At 37.3% G+C, this 18,748-nt stretch overlaps 1 protein-coding gene across 2 annotated transcripts; it reads right to left on the bottom strand.

Annotated features, from left to right (window-relative positions):
• Positions 1-1,884: 1,884 nt before the first annotated feature.
• Positions 1,885-15,444, bottom strand: STARD4 (StAR related lipid transfer domain containing 4). 2 transcript variants are annotated; one of them, XM_003788921.3, is made up of 6 exons: positions 15,371-15,444; positions 9,813-9,926; positions 8,804-8,853; positions 5,196-5,322; positions 4,204-4,318; positions 1,885-3,346 (listed from the first exon to the last, which is right to left on the bottom strand). In XM_003788921.3, exons 2-6 carry the CDS (start codon positions 9,915-9,917, stop codon positions 3,117-3,119), a joined length of 627 nt encoding a protein of 208 aa, XP_003788969.1. In that variant the 5' UTR covers positions 9,918-9,926; positions 15,371-15,444; the 3' UTR covers positions 1,885-3,116. The 2 variants fall into 2 exon arrangements, with proteins under 2 accessions (XP_003788969.1, XP_023368492.1); XM_023512724.1 differs by lacking the exon at positions 15,371-15,444 and adding an exon at positions 15,292-15,352.
• Positions 15,445-18,748: the final 3,304 nt, after the last annotated feature.

Here is an 18,748-nt window from a genome sequence, read left to right as displayed (position 1 = left end):
TCCACTACATAACAGGGAAGATTATATTCTTTCATTTTTTTAGCTGCCCTATCAAAAGTTAATTATATTTGAAGGAAACATTTTTTTTAACAGTAATATTTATTTTGTTGAAAACTACTCACCGATTTATTTCTAAAGTTCAGTTGTTCTATTTAGCAAACGTTGAAGGCTGTAGAGACTAGAAAAGATATCTATGGTAGTAATTCCATGAAATTGTTTCATCTTACAGCAAGACAAATACATAATCTACAGAATTGTGCTATTCTATACAGTAGCTACTAATCTCATGTGACTAATGGGCACTTAAAATGTGATAGTCAAAATTAGCAAAATATATACTGGATTTCAAAGAATCAGTATAAAAAGAGAATCTTGGCCCCTTTGATTTTTTTATATTGATTACTTGTTGAAATAACATTTTTTAGGTATATTGAGTTAAAATAAAATGTTATATTAAATATATTATACAAATTAACCATAGCTGTTTATTTTTTTAATGTGGCTACTAGAAAATTTTAAATTATATACACAGCTTACATTATTTTTCTACTTGTATAGCACTGCTAAGGATCAGCAGATTCAATATCTGTTAATATCCATCCCAACCCAAACTGTTAAATTTTGTATCATTATTACATCTAAGATAACAAATTTAATACATTATTATAAGACTCCTGAGCTTAGAATTATATACACCTCTATTCTGGAAAATAAACCAAATAAAACCTACTGTAATTGTTTTCATCGTCTTTATACTGGCAATTGCAATAAACTTTGGTTAGATGATACCACAAACAGACAAAAGGGATCTTTTGGTAAATGTTCTAAAACTGGATTATGGTGATGGCTCCACCAACTCTATAAATGTATTTTAAAAATGACTTAAAATGGGTAAATTGTATATTATATCGATTACACAATAAAGCTGTTTTTTTAAAAAACATTCGTAGCTGGAGCCCAGTAGATCTAAAGAGCCAATGAGAAACTGTACATAAATTTCAGGTGATTCAAGTGTAATTTTTTAACTCATCATATGATTCAATTTTGCAATTAAAGTTTTCCCACGAGGGTCATTTTACCTGTGGTGGGTGCACATTTAGCAGTGAATGATACTGTCACTTAACTGGAGGAGGACGTCAGCAGGGGAAAGAGAACACCGGAGCGGCAAAAGCGGGTGGCGTGTGGCCTGTGGGTGCCCAGCGCAGGGAGCAACAGCCCTCACAGGAATGCTGTAGTCCTGCCACGAGGCCCCTACTCAAGGTGAGCACCCTTAGAATTTCACTTCTCTGCACAGCATAATGGAGTATGGGACCTCCTACTCTACACTAATAAAAACAAATGAACGGAAATAAATGAAGTCAAAACTAACATTTAACAATTTCCACAGAAAACTAGAAACTAAACTGCTGAGGTTTTTTTCCCCTACTGCAAAAGAAAAAAAGTAGAAAAAGAGAAATCCGGTAATTCAAAAGTTACAGTCACTTTAGAAAAGGGTATTGGCAATTAATAAACTTCAATTAATAATACAAAGTCCTTTGTGCATTTCTTCTGTCAGATCTTGAGACAAATTATTTTTTGAGACAGAGTATGAGATTATTCATTATAAACATTATGAGGCACTGCCAGCAGCAAAAACAGAAAAACAAAACCCACTTTCTCACTCTGTCAAAATGAGCATGAAGATCCATGACTTACTCTTTACACTCAAGAAAACACAATAAAGTAGATAAAACACAGATTCAACTTTCACGCACTGAACCACTACATACTTGTGTGCGTTTCATGGCCTGCCTAGCACAGAAGTATTTCCAGGACTCACTTTACCCCACATTAACCAAGAAGGAAAACAGTGACATGTGAAGAACCGACACAGAACACGGAGACGGCTTTCAGGATGTGTATGTGTATTTATAAACATACAAAGACGTGCCTGGACACACTGAGTTGCCTCAAGTTCTCATTTCAGAAATAAACTAGCTGATAGTTCAAAAGCCAAAGAATCATTTAGAATGTTAAAATCACTTACAAATGTTCACTTAGGGCAGCCACAGAATCAAGGGACCTACTATAGCCATTCTAGTCATTATAAAATGATAGCTAACAGGCATTTGGATATATGTTAGAATGCATTTGTTCTAGTTTCAGACTGAAGTCACATCACAAACGCAAATATCTATGATGAAGTTTATAATGCTTTGTGAGTTGATACTTATAAAATTGATATGTACAGAACATTCAGTGTGACTTTTTAGAGAGAAGACTCTCTGTTGGTGATTACAGTATACCACCACCCATGTCACACAACCCAGAGTACTGCTCAATAAATGGGTATTCCCAGTGCATATTTGGCAGAATTTTTTACTATCATAGTCATGCATAAACGTTAAGACTCTCAAAATAAATCTACAAATGTGTTTTCAAAAATACAAAAAATACACTAGATATACTACCTAGATATCAAAACTAAATTGTTATTTGAATTGTACCCGTAGTTGCTGATTGACTTTTTTAATTAACTTAATAAAACTGTAGATAATCTATTTTCTCATTTCTAGTCTTTTCAAAACTTACAGGAGTGCAAGTCAATTGACAGTGAAGTTTCTCTGTAGACACTGTAGAGACGGAAGCACTTTTTCTTTTGTTTAAGATATTGCCAAACTCACAGAGGATGACAACAGCAAAATGCTACTATTTAAGTTCAAAAAAATTAAACTTTTATAAAATGTTCATAAGGCTCTAAAATAGTGATTTTAATCTAACAGCATAAAGCTTGTGATTTTGCTAATCTCCATGCAGCCAAAATATTCATTCTGAGATAACATTTAACTTTTTAAGGGTTTGGGTCAAAGAACTGTGCCGACTTCTTTGTGGATTTCTGTCATAGTCCTCACTGCCATACCAAACAATGTGCAAATTACTGTCCAAGAGAACTGAAATGCCCTCTCTTAGATAGCTATTTACTATAGGAACAAAATAAAACATTGTGCTACTAAACCAAAAACATATCAAATTTTTCTACAGGCTATGCAGGAAAGTAGAATGGATGATTTTTACAGGCTATGCACAGGAGAGAGAGAGTTGATCGAGAGGGTCACAGTACTAACAGTTTGAAGATACTATGTCTTCTGTAAAGCTTTTCGTAAGTCGCCGTAGAAGTTGGTTAAAGTGCTTGCCATGGCCGTGTCTACCGCAGACTGAGGAATCATCCCACGCAGGTCCGTCTGAATGTAGCCGGTCAAAAGACTCTGGCTTGGATTGTCTTTGAGAGGAACACAAAACCAGCCACAGGGATGGTTATATCCTCTAACAAATTCTGGTCTCTTTTCACTCCAGTCAAGACTTATCCCTACAAGGCAATTAAAAAATAATGTTGTTAATACCAATGATTGACATTGGTGTAAAGATCTCATTAAAAAATATTCCCAGAGTTCTTGTTTTAATATTTTTCCTCTTATCCATATAGATGAAAATTAAGCCCCAAGACTGACTATGGCAGAATGAAAAAGATAATTACCAAGCAGTATTCTGACAGAGGGTTGACGGATAGGTAATGGGGAACATTCCAATCCCGTCAGAATGAATGACATCATGTCAACTCGGTGCCAATAACCAAATCTATATATAGTACCGTAACTATTCTCCACAGCTACTGCCACATCCAACTTTGGTACTGGCTAGTTAAGAATAAATCAGTACATGTTTACCTTCAAACTGCCAATTAAGTATATACATTGTCTTAAAAACTGTATTAATTTATCTATAGGTACATTTTAGAAAACAAGAGCCTTCCAATGGCAATAGTTTTACTTGAAAAATACAACACAGCTCAAGAAAAGAAAAATATCCTAAAAAACACCAAGTGTATTTTTACATATATGACCAAAAAGCTGTTTTTTGAGTGGCTTAGAAGAAAATCTACTTACTGGAACCCTTTCTCAGAAGTGGTCACGTGATCTACATTTGCTACCTGTGACCCAGAGGACACTGTGTAACTGGGAACAAAAACCTACCTGAACAATTTCAAAACCCTTTTTGATACTGTTCTTTTATCCTCTAGGGTTTAGCATTTGCAAGGAAAATCATGGTGATTACAAAATCACTATGAGAGTTACAAATACATCTCATATACAAAGAAACACCTAGCCTAGAAAACCTAAATATTTAAACCGAACTAAAGAAAGTATAAGGTTTTGAGATTATTACCACAGGATAAAAGCCCTTCTTGATAGCTCACAGTATAGGAGAAGTCAACAAACTCTCTTGGGGAAATTATATTCCAAAGCTGACCAGCAGTAGTATAACGCATCACACAGCAATTCTGAAAAAGAAAAAGAGGTAAGCTGTGTTGCTACTATAGGAAACACACATAAATTCATGTATCATAAATCGATCTTTGGAAAAAATTGCACCCATTTAAAATGTTTTATAATTATTATAATAATTCTTATAGTGATTCTGACCAGTCTACATATCTATTCTAAATCTCACTGCTATTGAATGGAATAAGGGGATATATAATCAAAATACAGAGGTACAGGTAACCCAGTATCCAAAATTCTCACTAAATACACTGACCTTTTATTCTATATAATATTCCACATGCAATTAGGGGTATATATTGTTTTAGAATGTTTAAGATAATCCACAGTACTTTGACTACAATATCAGATGTTTTAATGAAAATATTCAAACATTAAGAATTTAATTAATAAAAAGAGACTTATTTTGGGTATAGCTTAAGGTGGAGCCTTTATCTTTGGTCTTTGATTTTGACTTAGGATTAATGGAAAAGCTGCAACATTTACCTAGAAATCTAAACATGTCGGCGGTATTTTCAAAATTTTAGATTTCAGAACCTCAACTAAAGTTTTACTATTAAAGATGCTAGAGATTTTCTTAAGCATCAAGGGCAGAGCTGTTATGGAAAGCAAACTCAGTTCTAACAATTATTAGTTAACGGAAGGAAACTCAGGCTTTTTAAGAGGCAGCCCAGGGTTCCCCGTGACATCTTTGCCATGACTACCTTTCTCAAAGCAATGAATACAATGAACATAGGTGCCTACTACAAACAGATGTGCATGTGCACACACTCTGGCTTCCTTATGCACACACGTTCTCTCTCTGCCTCTCCCCTTCTCTCTCTCACACACAGACACACACACACAGAGTCTGAAGGAATGTTTCTAAACCGATACCTCTTCAAAGTGCTCCAAAATATCCAATGAAGTCATTAAGCTGTCCCAATCCAAACGACAAGGCCCTGGGCGTATATGGTCTATGGTGCTACTGAAAACATCATCTATGACACCTTGAGCTTTGTAGCTGAAGAGAAACAGTGAGAGTCAATGCTATTAGAATGAAAACTTTCGGCATGCCCTCATGGCTAAGAGGTAACTTTGAAAGTAGGAGAAAAAATTAATAAATGTTTTCTTAATAATCCCAACAACTTTTCTGATAAAGTAAGTTCTATCCATTATTGTACGAGAATGTATCCTTTGTCCTCAAATCTAGTAAGAGAATTGAAGGCTTCGTGTCATAACGAAGATAACAGAGTCCCTTTGTGTTATGGTGTAGCCAAAAACAGTCTCCAGTTTTGCTATAACGCTTTCCTTTGCTTTGGTGTTATTGCTTCTTCCGTTATCCTCTAACATATAAGCATATGCATATTTCTACCCTGACTTTTAAAAACTTTTTAGGAACAGAAAAACAGGCCAATGGGGGAAAACACCGAGGAACCTACTCATGAACCTACTGGAATGACATATTTCAAAGGCAGCGTTACATGTCAGTTCGAAAGTCATTTACAATTCCATAAATGGTATGTAGCATCAAAGTTAACCTTACAAAGAAAATAAAACCTGGATCCTCGCTTCGCAACATTCAAAACATTTCATTCTAGAGAGATAAATATCTCTGTGTAAGATGTAAAACTTTAACACTTTGAGAAAAATACACAAGATACCATCTTTGTGACCTCAAAGTACAGGGAGGATTTCTCGAATACACAGAACACACAAAAAGATCACAAACTATATAAAAAATCAGTTAAAATTAAAAACATGCATACCACACATGAAAAATGAGTTTTTTAAACCAGCTACAGACGGGGACGAGATATGTCCAACACAGATAAAACAGATATAGATCATTCTAGAGAATATATGAATAATTCCTATAAACTAATGAGAAAACGAAAATCCAAAGAAAGGATGGGCAAAGGACACAGTAAGATTGACCTGAAATGTCAATAAATGTACAAAAGATTCTCCCCCTCACTAGGAGTCAAGTAAATGCTAACAAAGATACAAACTCATCCATATCCCTCAGACTGGCAAAGACTAAAAACTTCCTAACAAGTCTTGAATGCTTGAGTGGAGGGGGATAAGAACTCAAACTGCTACTTAGAGGGCAGGTTGGTAATGCCTAGTAACCATGAACAATGTACATCTCTAAGACCCAAAGAAAATCACAGGTGTATATAGGGAGGGATGTGGCAAGAGATTTATTACAGCACTGTACTCTATAGAGAAGAATTGACAACACCCTGAAAACCTACCAGCAGACACATCTTTACACATAAACACTGTGGTGTATTTGTATGAAAGTTAAAGAATTGATTTACATGGAACAATATAGCTAAATATTTACTGAAAAATATTAGAAGAAAATTAAAAATCGAAACGCACACAACATACACACATGAATATAAAAACATACCAGTTTTTTTTATTGTTTATAAATATATATATATAGTCAAGGTATGAAGCAGGAATGATAGTTACAACCTCAGGACAGCAGTCACCTCTGGGGAAGAAAGAAAGTCTGGAAAGTCGTGCATGTGTAATAGCAGACGGGCTTCAGCTCTCACCAGTATCTTGGCCTTTTTTTTTTTTTTAGCATCTGAAGCTGTTTAATCACCAATAAATATCTCAAGCCAAACTTACATATTATTTCCCCCATCCTAAATCTGTTCTTCCCTCCTTCCTGTGTTCTCTAACTCAAGGTAACTCAAGTGGAGGTAATACAAATTAATCCTGTCACACCAATCAGAAATTTGGGGATTCAATTATGACTCCTTTTTCTTTTAACCTCATTCCAAATAATCAGACATCATGTTTTATCAAAATGATTTCCTAAGCGCTGAGAGCAGTATCAGGTTGTCAGAAGTGCTAGTTGTCACTGCCTAGCTAACTCATTAATCTTTGAGTTCACTGGCCCTTTCAGCTCCTGTTCAGCTCCTGTTTGGGTGCTCAGTGTCTCCCGCAGCACTTCATCAGTTCCTATCTCTTTTGATCACGTATCTCTTTAAAAATCTAAGAAAAGCCACAGACATTTCTTATCTGTGTTTATGCCAGGGACGCAATTCCCTCTGCCTCAAATACAAAGCCCTTCATGCCACAAGAGACACCTATTCCTCCACTATGACCCAAGAACAGTGGTCCCTTGGCACGATTTTATACTTTTCTAGCCCCACTGGAAATAGCTGATCTAAAGAATTAACTTTCGCATTTGCTTACAAGGTTTAATCCAAGTCCAGTTTCCCTTTCTTTGTCAGAAATATTGCACAACTCATCTTTCTGTAAATGTTATCTTTGGCATTATTCTTCAGAACATTCTGTAATACTAAGAGGGTCTAACAGTTTCATTTTTTAAAAAGGGCTGCTGAGTCCTAAGGATGCAAATATGCTACTCCAGTTATATAAGGCAATTGTCTCTACTGGCTTTGAAAAACAATGTATTTTTTTCTGGTTATAGGCGTACCTCACGTTCAACTATTAGCAAATACCAAAGAAGGAATAAAAAGTCATCCATCTACTACCATCCATCCATACTACTACTATGTAAAGGTGAATGTTTGGTGTCAAGTAAAAATATTTTGATAATAAAAATATATATTTAAAATAAACCTGCAATTGTGCTACATACAGTTGAATATTCTGTTTTACTCACCTTACATTATATTATTAGCACTTCCTTACATTATTAAATAAGCTTTAAACATGTGGCTTTAAAATTCTTTTTAATATTCTATCACACGTTTCATAATTGAATCATTCTCCTATTACTGAGTATTCAAGTTTTTTATATTTTTTTATTTCAAATTAATATGAGGGTACAATTTTTTAGGTTACATTGTTCTCAATTCCAAGGCAAAGTCCAAGCTATAGAAGAGCCCTTCACCCAAGGGGCACGCCGGACATCCTCACATTATACACATTAGGTGAGAGCCCGCCAATGGCCCTTCCTCCTCCTGCCAGTCCCTTCCTGGACTATTTAGGTGGACACATAATTATTTATATATTAATATATATAGTTTCATATTAGTATTGAGTACACTGGATTTTTTTTCCATTTTTGAGATTATAATTTTTAATATGATAAATAATGATATGATGGAAGAAGTACATCAATCATTGTTATCTTTCTGATGATTTCTTCAAAATAAATTCTTATAAAATATACTACAACACTGAGAAAATGTAGAATGTTAGAGGGGTCATGTGCGCCAGACTAAGAAATTCAGATTTTACTTAGGTCATATCATTATTTATGACCTCCTTACCACTAACTTAGTCTACAAAAGACAAGGACATTTTTAAGGGTCTGGATTTACAAGAACAAACAATTTGCCTTACAGAAAGTTTAAAATTTTATAAGCAAAAGTCAAATCTTCCTAGCAATAATCATTTAATGAGCATGTCTATTTGTACACACATACATACACACACACATATGCATGCATATATATTTGAGGTTTAGCAATGTATTGACAGAGCTTCATAAAATGAGCAGATTTACTTACAGATAGCCATTAAATAATTCTGAGGGTTTTCTCCAAACTGTTACATCTTTCTAGAAGAATAAAAAACATTATATGGTAATAATTACATAGGTATTCTAGTAATTTAGATCATTCGTCTTTACACTCAAAAACACTGAAGTTCATTTTTGGAGATATATAAAAGCCATCTAGGCCATAAGATGATCTGTATTTGAATTGCTTCTGTATTCTAAAATTCTTTACACTGTACTTAAATTTCAGGCTTCCAAAAAATATTTGTAGCTGCATTTAATGAGACCCAAACACTGGAAGATTCAGTCAGGACACCGTGTACTGACCATTACCCTTTGCATTACTGCAGCCTCTTTTACCACAACTCATGTATTCAGACTATGACATCAGAACAAACATCAAAGATTTTACTGTGATATTGTTCATACCCTTTTAAAAATGAAATAATTCACATTTATTATGACACTGTTACTATGAATTAGTCCCTACATTTTCTCCTGATAGTTTCCAAGTAATTCAGAACAGCTAGAATATCTGAACAGCTAGAGAACTTAAGTAGAGGGAGTCTTGGGTTCTACAATTGACTCTATCAACACTCAGCCGCGAGACAGTTCGAGCAAGTCATCTTGGTAAAAAGGAATACTAACTAGCCACCCTCACAGGCTTGCTGATGTATCTGAAACTATTCCAAACTGTCAATTACTACACTTCCTTAAACTGATAATGACACATTTTATTTGCTGACTCAAGAGGCTATTCTTTAGGCTCTAGTTGCCATGAGCCTATTCTCATGTCCAGGATCTAAAAGAACTAATAAAAGTAGTACAGAATTACTGCTGTGAGGGTTCTTCCTTTGTATGACAGACCACCGACTCTATTAACACAATTATATATCTTCCACATCCATGCAAAGTAGGGTCTCACATCCATACATTTTCATATCATTTTGAAAGTTGCCAAACCAATTAGGCAGAAGATCTACCCCAAATATGAGTAATAAGTATTTGAATTAACTTACTGTTTTCTTGGCAACTCGCCACTTATCATCTTCAGTACTATGGTACTGTATGAGAGTGTTTTTAAGTTTAGTTCCAAAAGAAGTAACATCAGGCAGGGCTTCCATTTTTTCTTTCTGTTATAGAGACCGAGATTACTATTAGCAAATACCACAATTTAATGCAATAGAGCAGTGGGTCACAAATCTGGCTTCATAATATAATCACCTGGGAGAGCTGTAAAATATATATATCTGGACCCTACTCCAGATTAACTAATCAGAATCACCAAGAGTAGAACCTGGGCATAGGTTTGTTTTCTAACAGTTTCCAAGGTGAGTAACCCACAACCAGAGATGAGAATCCCATACTTTACTAAAATCAATAATACAATAAACCAAAATAACAGGAAAGAAGGAGGGGGAAGTGGTTGTAACTCTCTTATCTTTATGCTGCACTATTAAACACATACCTCCAATCCCCATCCTTCCAATGAGCTTCAGAGTTCCAGACCCAGAGCCTACTTAAAGCTTCAAGTTTATGCTGTCATCTCCTGCCTTCCCTGGTTTCTCTCAATTTGCCCCTGTCTTCCTCGTTTTAACAGTTTACTATTAAAATAATAATTGGGCCCAGTTTCTCAAGTATAATAAATGAAATTACCCTTAACAGTTATAAAGAGATTCTTATTTGCACCACCATACTCTACTGGCCAGAGCCTTTAATCCCACTGCTTTTCCTTCTGTCACTCAAACTGACCAATTTCTCACTGACGTGAGTCTTTCCACTTGCTCTTTCTCTGCCTGAACCGCTAGATCTCAAGTCATAGCATGACTAATAACAATTTGTAAAGCAAGTTCCTATTACTTCTTTCATTTTCTTCATAGTACTTATCACTACATGAAAATAATTTGTTTATTTATTGGAGTCCTATTCTGCTCTTTGACCAGCTCATCCCCAACTCACAGTGCAGAAGTCCTGTTCTTATTCACCATTATATCTCCACCACTTGGAACACAGCCTGGCACTCAGAAGACCCTTAGTAATATTGAAGTGTTGTTGCTTCAAAACACTTGGTCTTACTCTGTCCTTTTGATACCAGGGCACCAATTTCCTAACACAATCCTTACTCCTTCCACTCTTCAATAAGAGGCTAAAGAAAAAGAGTTTGAGGGAAAGGTTGCCCATTATAGAACTGTCAAATTTCTAAAAAAGAAATAAAGAAAAATCTAAAAAAAGAAAAAAGAAAAGAAAATCTAAATGAAATCTCAAGCTTCAAATCTCTGTGGGAGTAAGGCTGCAATTGTCAACTACAGACACACACCTCAGGATCCCCTTTGTCACACTTTGCAGTCTAGCTCTTTTTAAATGTTAGATTTCAGAGCCCACTGCCAAATAATGATTCAGTGGGTCTGTTCTGGGATAGGCCCCCCAAATCTAGGTCCTTTAAAAAAGTCTCACTGATCATTCTGTTATCTAGCTGAGGTTGAGAACCACTGATCTCAAAACTAAAGGTGAAATAAAACAGGTTTTCCAGTATTTCAACAGCACTATGTAAAACATATATACCACTAAAATTGATAATTCAATAATATAGCATTTAGGATCTATGATTTAGCATATGTGATATAAAATATATAGGTATAGACCTTAACTGTAGATGGAAAGTGGATGAGCTTGTAGGGTCTCAGAAATGATACCCCCAAAGGAGGGTCTAAGAAGCAGCTGTCTTTGAATTCCTCCTGCCCTCCTGTCTCTGGTCTCTGAGCTAGACATAGAAACTAGAATCCCTCTTTCTCAAGGTGGTTCATAGAAACCAGAAATCCTTTTCCCCAAAGCTAGCCATAAAACCTAAAAATATTATGCTAACCTTTCCCCCACCCCCAGCACTAAACAATAAAGAAATAATCTGACTGACTTTGTTTGGATGTAGGTCATAACCCCCCCCCCCAAACCAGAGGGGGTCCTGCCCTATACCCAGAAGGAATGCTGCAGAGACACCAAGAAGAATCTAACCACACAGGCTTCCTGGGTTTTCCCAGCTCAGTCTATTAGCATTAAATCATACCCATTTGTCCGATCATATTTCTACATGGTTGTCCATACTTCGTTGAACTTGAGCATAGAAATGGACAGTTTTCCCTGCATCTCTGAGTCCTCATTCTGAAGACTCTTGTCACGTAAAACTATGAGCAAAGAAATGTGTATGCCTTTTCTCAGTGATTTTCAGTGACCCTTCAGAGGACAAAGGGGAAGTTTTCTCTTGGCCCCAACAAGCTCATTCAGAAAGCCTACCAGTCAGAAATAAACTCCATTTCCACTCAAGAGACCAGCCAGGTCATTGTACTTGATATCTACTGCAATAGAATCCTAGTTCATGGATATGTCACAAATAAGCACAAGCTCTTGCAGAGGGATTGTAAAAGAAATGTATCTATTACTGGGATCGTTATGATTAAACAATATTCTTTAAACCCAAAGGTCACCGTCCAGGTTCCCGTAGTTGACAGATAAGAGTACTTTTTCAAAACTCTTTGATAGGAATCAAAGATAGGAAAGCTCCTACTATCAAAAGCAAATATTATTTTAGCAAATCTAGCACAGAAGAAAGCTGCCTAGAAAGCTACTTAGAAAGCTAAGATGAGAATCTCTGAGGAGCTTGCCTTAGAAATCATTCCGCCTACTGATCAGTATGAAGTTTAAGCTCCTCAATGCCGCCCTTTTATGATCTGGCTGAGCTTCATTGCCTAATTTCACCTCTTCTTTACTGAACTCCTCTGAAAACTGGGTTAGTTCCTCCTCCAACATTTTCTCACAGCAACTTGGTACTGTGATTATCCACTTGTTACCTTTTCCCATTTAATTAAAAAAATCTTTAAACAAAAGCTTGTTCAATGTTGTGCTCTTTCTGTCTAGCATGCAGTAGAACCCAGAAAATAAAACTGGGAAAAAATGTACAAACAATAAACTACTATTCTCACTTTATGGAAGTCGTGAAGATCTCTAAGGTGAGCCCAACTACACTAATCCCCCTAGAGCTACTGAATAACTGAAATGTCCACAATTTCTCAAGGAGGTCAACTATTAAATATTTACCACCCATCTAGTCTATATGCCAGGTCCTAGAACTATAGAAACTGATAGGACCAGTTTTTGCTCTCAAAGTTGATTTATTCTGCTCTTTAAATAAGCTTTAACAACACCAAAACCTAAAACATTAAAAACTTATATTAATAGCCCTTTAAAGGTAGTAGAGTGGGCAGTAGGAAGAGAACAAAATATAAAATCAGAAAGCTCTCTTTTAGCTCAACAAAGCATTTAACCAGCGGTTAATTCTTATATGGATTTATTTTCACCATGATTAAGTCCAAAATGAACTAATGATTACTGTCAAAACTTCTGTATGGGAACAGGCACAACTGAGCATCTCTCAAAGTATATTCTAGAGCCAAAGGAATGGGGGACAATATTGGGGTTATCAAGGTCTTGTCTCTTTCCTAATACACAGTGTAACAGGGCACTCAGATTAATGGAAAGGATAACACACAATTTGCCTTTCTGCAATCTCCCAACTGTGGAGAATGTCAGAAAAATGTTTTAAATGCCATTCTGAACTCCCTCTTCCTAATTCAATCTTTTACTTCCTTCCTTGTATCAGGAAATTCACCAACTGTAACACAGTAGAGAGCAGCACCACTTAACCTTATCTATCAGCTCCATATAAAAGATTACATACTCTTGTAAGTCCTACAGCCAAGTACTAACGTCCATCTTCACAGTTTTCCCTTACTTTAACCGTTTTGTTCATGTTTTCTATGTCCATATTTTTTAGATGATGGCTAGTAGTAACAGTAGTTGCCATTATAGAGCGGGCAAGTTAAAATTTTCTTGAGGCCATCTACCAGCACCCTAGTCATGACCAGTTCAACTCTGGCCTCAATACACGTCACAGTGAAATGGCCCTGTGTTCTATTTTTAAATATGGAACCAAATTAAACATTTTACCTATAATAAAAATTGAATACCATAAAAATCTATACTTCCGGAGCATGACTAAATCAAAATTCACTTGTTAAAATGCTCAAGAATGGAACTCTTTCACCTGCCATTGCTGGATTAATATAGTTTGCACCTATGTAAATAGCTTCAGTTTGACATGACATAGACTTTTCCCAAAATGTTATGCAAACCAAGGCCTTGTAATTTAAATTTTCTATCATAAATTTCAGTATATGCTTGATTTCTAATCAATCCTAAACTGCTAATTTAATTTTTTTAACCCAGTCAACTACAGTAGTTTCTCGTTTTTTGAGACTGGCCATTGAAGGAGGTACCAAGAGGTCCAACTGTAGCCCAGGCTGGCCATGACTGCTTATCTGTGGTGACTAATATAATGAAAATTATGCACAGACCTTTTGTTGTTGTTGTTCATGGGCTTTCGTTAGTGTTTGTGTATTTAATGTGTGGCCCAAGACAACACATAGATAAGCATTCATAGCTGATTGCAACATGGATTGTACTTCGGCACGGAGAATAATGATCCTGTTTCAAGGACTCACTTTGCCTGTCAGCTTTACAATGAATGTTGAGACTTTTTACAGCACTTCAGCAACATTTCAATTCTAATGATATCACAGCTTGAATTCTGAGTCCAAGTGTTCAAACTCCTAATGCCCTAATACTTTATTTAAAAAATAATAACGCTGACTGATCACTCACTCTGTGGTCAGTCTGTCCGGATGCTGCCCATTGTATCACTTCATATAATCCTCCTAACAACCTTAGGAGTCAATCCTGCCACTATCTCTATTTTAAAGAAAGGGAAAACAGTAAAAGGGAGGTTAAAGGCACGTGTCCAAAATCACACAGCTAATCATCGATGAAGCCAGAATTCCAACCCAGTACGTTTGACTGCAGAGTCTAAATAAAGATCTATCTTGCCCAACTCAAGGAAAGCTGATAAAAGGCTGGAAGAAACTTTACATTTAAAAAAAAAAAAAAAAAAAACCTGACCACCACTTTAAATTTGTCATATTTTGTCCTGGCTCCTGAACTAAAAATCTCAGGTAATGTTTCTTGAGTGCAGATTAAGGATAATAGTGATGCTAATTTACTGAGAAAGTATAAGATTTAATACATTCGGCGCAGAACTTAGAAGATAATAAGCACTCGGAAAAGTTTGTCTCCTGTCATCAGCAGCAGAGCACGGTGTGAGCGGATGGACCTCGCCGTTGTCTGTGCTTCCACCAAGAAGCAGGATGTGCCCTTCACCGAATACACCGCGCCCTACACCACGCAAGGAGCGGATCATCGCTGCCCCGCCTCCATTTAGCAGATGAAGAAACTGCGGCGTCCAAGTACTAACGTTGCGAGGGGGTAGGGAGGCGCAGTGCAAGCCCTGGCATCCTGCGGGACCTCAGTTTTCTTTCCGCCGCCCGGACGCCGGGATCCGCCGTCCCCAACCTCCGCCGCGGGCCCCCCTCACCCCCCGCTGGGAAGACGCACCTGGCAGGCTCCCCGCACCCCCCAGTCACCCGGGCCGCCGCACTCTCGCCGCGGCTCGGTCGCTTGCCCCCTCCTATACCTGAGATGAAGCAAGAACCTGGAAGTCGGTCTAGCGCGCCAGGAGAGAATCCCACTCTCAACAACACGGCTTTCCCCAACACCGCCGGCCTAAGCAGCAGCCAATGAGCGCCAAGTCACTGCTGGTCGCAGCCAATTGGAAAGCATCAAACTGTTTCGAGCCGGCAACCCTGTCCCCTAGCCCGGAACCCGGCGCGCCGCGGAGGTGGCCGGAGCAACGTGTGTTTGCTCGGATTGGCTGGCGCCACAGCGTGTGGAGAGCTGATTGGTCGCCGGGATATGGACCGATTTCGCGTGCGTGTGGGCTGGCGGGAGACCCGCTAGGGTTACCTGGGTGTGTGGAGTTAACCTGTGGACTTGAATTGGTGGCGGTGGGTGTCCCGTGGCCAGTTAGTGATGAAGAAAGTTTGCGAGGCAGTAAGCTGACTCTGAAGTAGGAACACAAAGCGAAGTGAAGGATGACGGGGAGGGATAAGGCTGATTCAAATTCTTGACTGAGAATCACGCAGCTATGACTTTCCCAGAACCAAAGTCAAGTAAGAAAAGGCGTCCGTGCCCAGCATGACTAACCGGCCCTTCAGCCTCTTGCTTAGTCTGATCTGGGGTTGATGGTTCTGGGAAGTAAAAGGCATCTACACAAACTCACTGCCACAGTGTGAATTAGCCTTTGGCCAAACCTCCCCCACCCCCGCCATGATCCTGAGATAAGAGTTCAGAGGACTTTACAAGTAGGGAAAAGGAGAGGTGTGACAGGTGGATTTAGCCAGCGCACAGTGTCTGGGTTTCCATCTACTTGATGAGCAACACTTTTTCCAGTGTCTGCGAAGTCATCCATCTGATGTGATGTTTGGCGTGCGCTGAATTTATTGCTTTGCGAGAGTAGCTGGGATGCACTGGTTAACCATACTTGGGTTGTCTGCAAATTATATTGTATAGTTTGAGAACCAAGAGTTGGGAGGTATACAGTGTTCCACCATTAGTCATTTTTGATAGACCTCCAATGAAAATAAATAATACTCCATAAATCTTTAAACTGACCTCACTAAAAGAACCTCCAAATACCACTGGCTGATTATTATTGGCTGATTTTTTAACTTATTTCTTTGTTTATATATAAAATGAATAATTTGTTTTAAACATCCACATACTATAATAATGGAAAAGTTCGTGTGTTGTAAAGCAACATTTACTTGCTAGTTATATTGGCCAGTTATTGAGCTTTCTTGTCTAGATGAATGGATGGATAGATGGATAGATAGTCTGAGATGATTGAAGAAAAGTATTTTGTGTTAAGTTTTACATACTGTATATTTTGTTTAATCCTCTGAACATGCCTCTGTGGTAAGTGTGTTTTACAGGTGGGAAGCACAGACACAGATGTTAAAACAGGTTACTTAATTACTGAGTGGCTGAGCTGGAAATTAGTCGAAGTCTGCTGGACTGTAAAACTTGGTCGCTTTATCCCCACAAAATTCTTACTGCGCTTCATAGCTGTTTGTCAGGTACTTGTGCAAGCTTCGGAGACCTGAAATGAAAGACTTAATCCCTTCCTTGAAGGTTTACACAGCTTAATGGTGAACAGGAGCAAGTCCTTGCATCTAATTCAGAAAAATAAAACTTGTATCTCTCATGATTAGGATTCAGCTCTGGGTACATCGCTCTGCAGCTCTGCATATTCTCGTAGGGAACTCTCTGTAACATCTACAGTTATGTAACAACATTGACTGGACTTTTTCCTTTTTCTTTCTGGTTGTTTTATTTTGTTTGGACAGGGGTCATTACATCACACGTATACCTGAAGTGATTTCCCGTCTTCTGCAGTATCTTTTTCTTTTGTTCTTCACCTGCTGCCCTGTTTTTCTTGGTTACAATGAAGTTGAGTCGATTGAAAACCACCCTATCTCTATCGAAATAGAATGCTACCAGTACCAAAACTACACGTTCAGGGAAAAAAGAAAATATTAACATCATTTGGAGGTGTTATTGAGGGCTTACTAGGGTCCAAGAACAGTGTTAAGCATTTTACATGGGTTAACATTTAATCCTAATACCAGTGCCTGATAGGCATAAACTATTCTTATTATTATTTTCATTGTTACAAGTGAAAGAACTGTAGTATGTAGGACAGCAGACTCCTTTCTAAATAGTTTGAAACTTAAAAAATAAGGTTTCCATTTGGAGTTCAAAAGAGTATAAAAGAGGCGTATAATGGATTTGATGAACTATATGGAAAGTTACCCTAACAAGATAAGCAACTTCCCTGCCAAACCTTGACTATAATCTGAATAAAGTTACATATCTAAATGAGTAATTTCCAAGAAGAAATGAAAAACAATCTAAAATGCAGAAATGATATATCCACAATTTCTAACCAGGGAGCAATAAATCTAGAAGTACACAAAATAAAAATACAGATTTGTAAATATCCCAGATGACTTCCAGTTTTAAAAATAGAATCTCTCTACCAAACTCTTAGGTTATAGAGAAATTAAACATGATATACTGAAGAATATTAATAAAAATATTTTAAAACATGAATAAAATAAGTTAATATAAATTAAAACCCTTCTTAGAGAATTTAAACTCAGGAAAACTCCTGACCTTAATTCAATTCAACAAATATTTATTAAATGCCTACTACTTGTATCAAGGACTGAGGGAATATTGTATCTTACCTGACAAATAATACTTATTTGCAAATAACAGAAACCCAACCTGGATTAAGCAAAATAAATTAGGAAAAATATAAAAATATCTTATAAAATTTTGTTCCCTAAGTGTGGACCACAGACCAGAAGCATGGGCATCACCTGGGAGGTTATTAGAAATGCAAAATCTCTCGGGCAGTAATCGAAAGTAAAAATATGTGGAAACTGAAAATAAAACTGGAGCAGCACAGGCACAGTGGAGAGAGAGCAAAAGCAACTTACACAGTTTCGGGGTAACAGATTTTATTCAGGAAGAGCAAAGGGAGTTTAAGTGGGTCCCTCTCATAAAGGAGAAAGGTGAGAGAGACAAGGCACAAAGGCCTTCAGGGGTATAAATACTCTCTCCATTTGAAATTGGCTGCAAGTTTTTCATTGGCCTCTCTGTGTCTCCAGGCAGTGTTACCTTTTTCTATTGGTCATTGATCATCTCTTTCTATTGGTCATTGGTTGCCTAGGAAACCAAAGAACGTGTCACACCCACATTCTTGTGGACCCTCCCGACTTCCTACTTCAGCAGGCCAGGTTTTCATCCCCACTCCCCACCTTGAAACCCTCTTTTTGCTCTCTCATCTCCTTTTGCCTTCTTTCTCTCTCTGTGCCATCTTCTCCCTCACTCTTCTCTACTCTCTCTCTCCTCTCTTCCCCACTCTCTCCTTATCTCTCTTCCCTCT

Source organism: Otolemur garnettii, unplaced genomic scaffold (genome assembly GCF_000181295.1).
Source record: "Otolemur garnettii isolate 467f Iridium unplaced genomic scaffold, OtoGar3 scaffold00030, whole genome shotgun sequence".
NCBI lineage: Eukaryota > Metazoa > Chordata > Mammalia > Primates > Galagidae > Otolemur > Otolemur garnettii.
The sequence above is the reverse complement of the archived record's forward strand: the minus strand, read 5'-3'. Positions and strand labels throughout refer to the sequence as shown.

What these genes read in the sequence shown, in the direction of transcription:
- STARD4 (XM_003788921.3), bottom strand. Translation starts at nt 9,917, where the DNA reads ATGGAAGCCCTGCCTGATGTTACTTCTTTTGGAACTAAACTTAAAAAC. An exon ending in TTTTGGAGCACTTTGAAGAG is followed by an intron (nt 4,319 to 5,195) that starts GTATCGGTTTAG and finishes TTTCTTTTTCAG; the next exon opens with AATTGCTGTGTGATGCGTTA. An exon ending in AGAAGGGCTTTTATCCTGTG is followed by an intron (nt 3,347 to 4,203) that starts GTAATAATCTCA and finishes ATTGCCTTGTAG; the next exon opens with GGATAAGTCTTGACTGGAGT.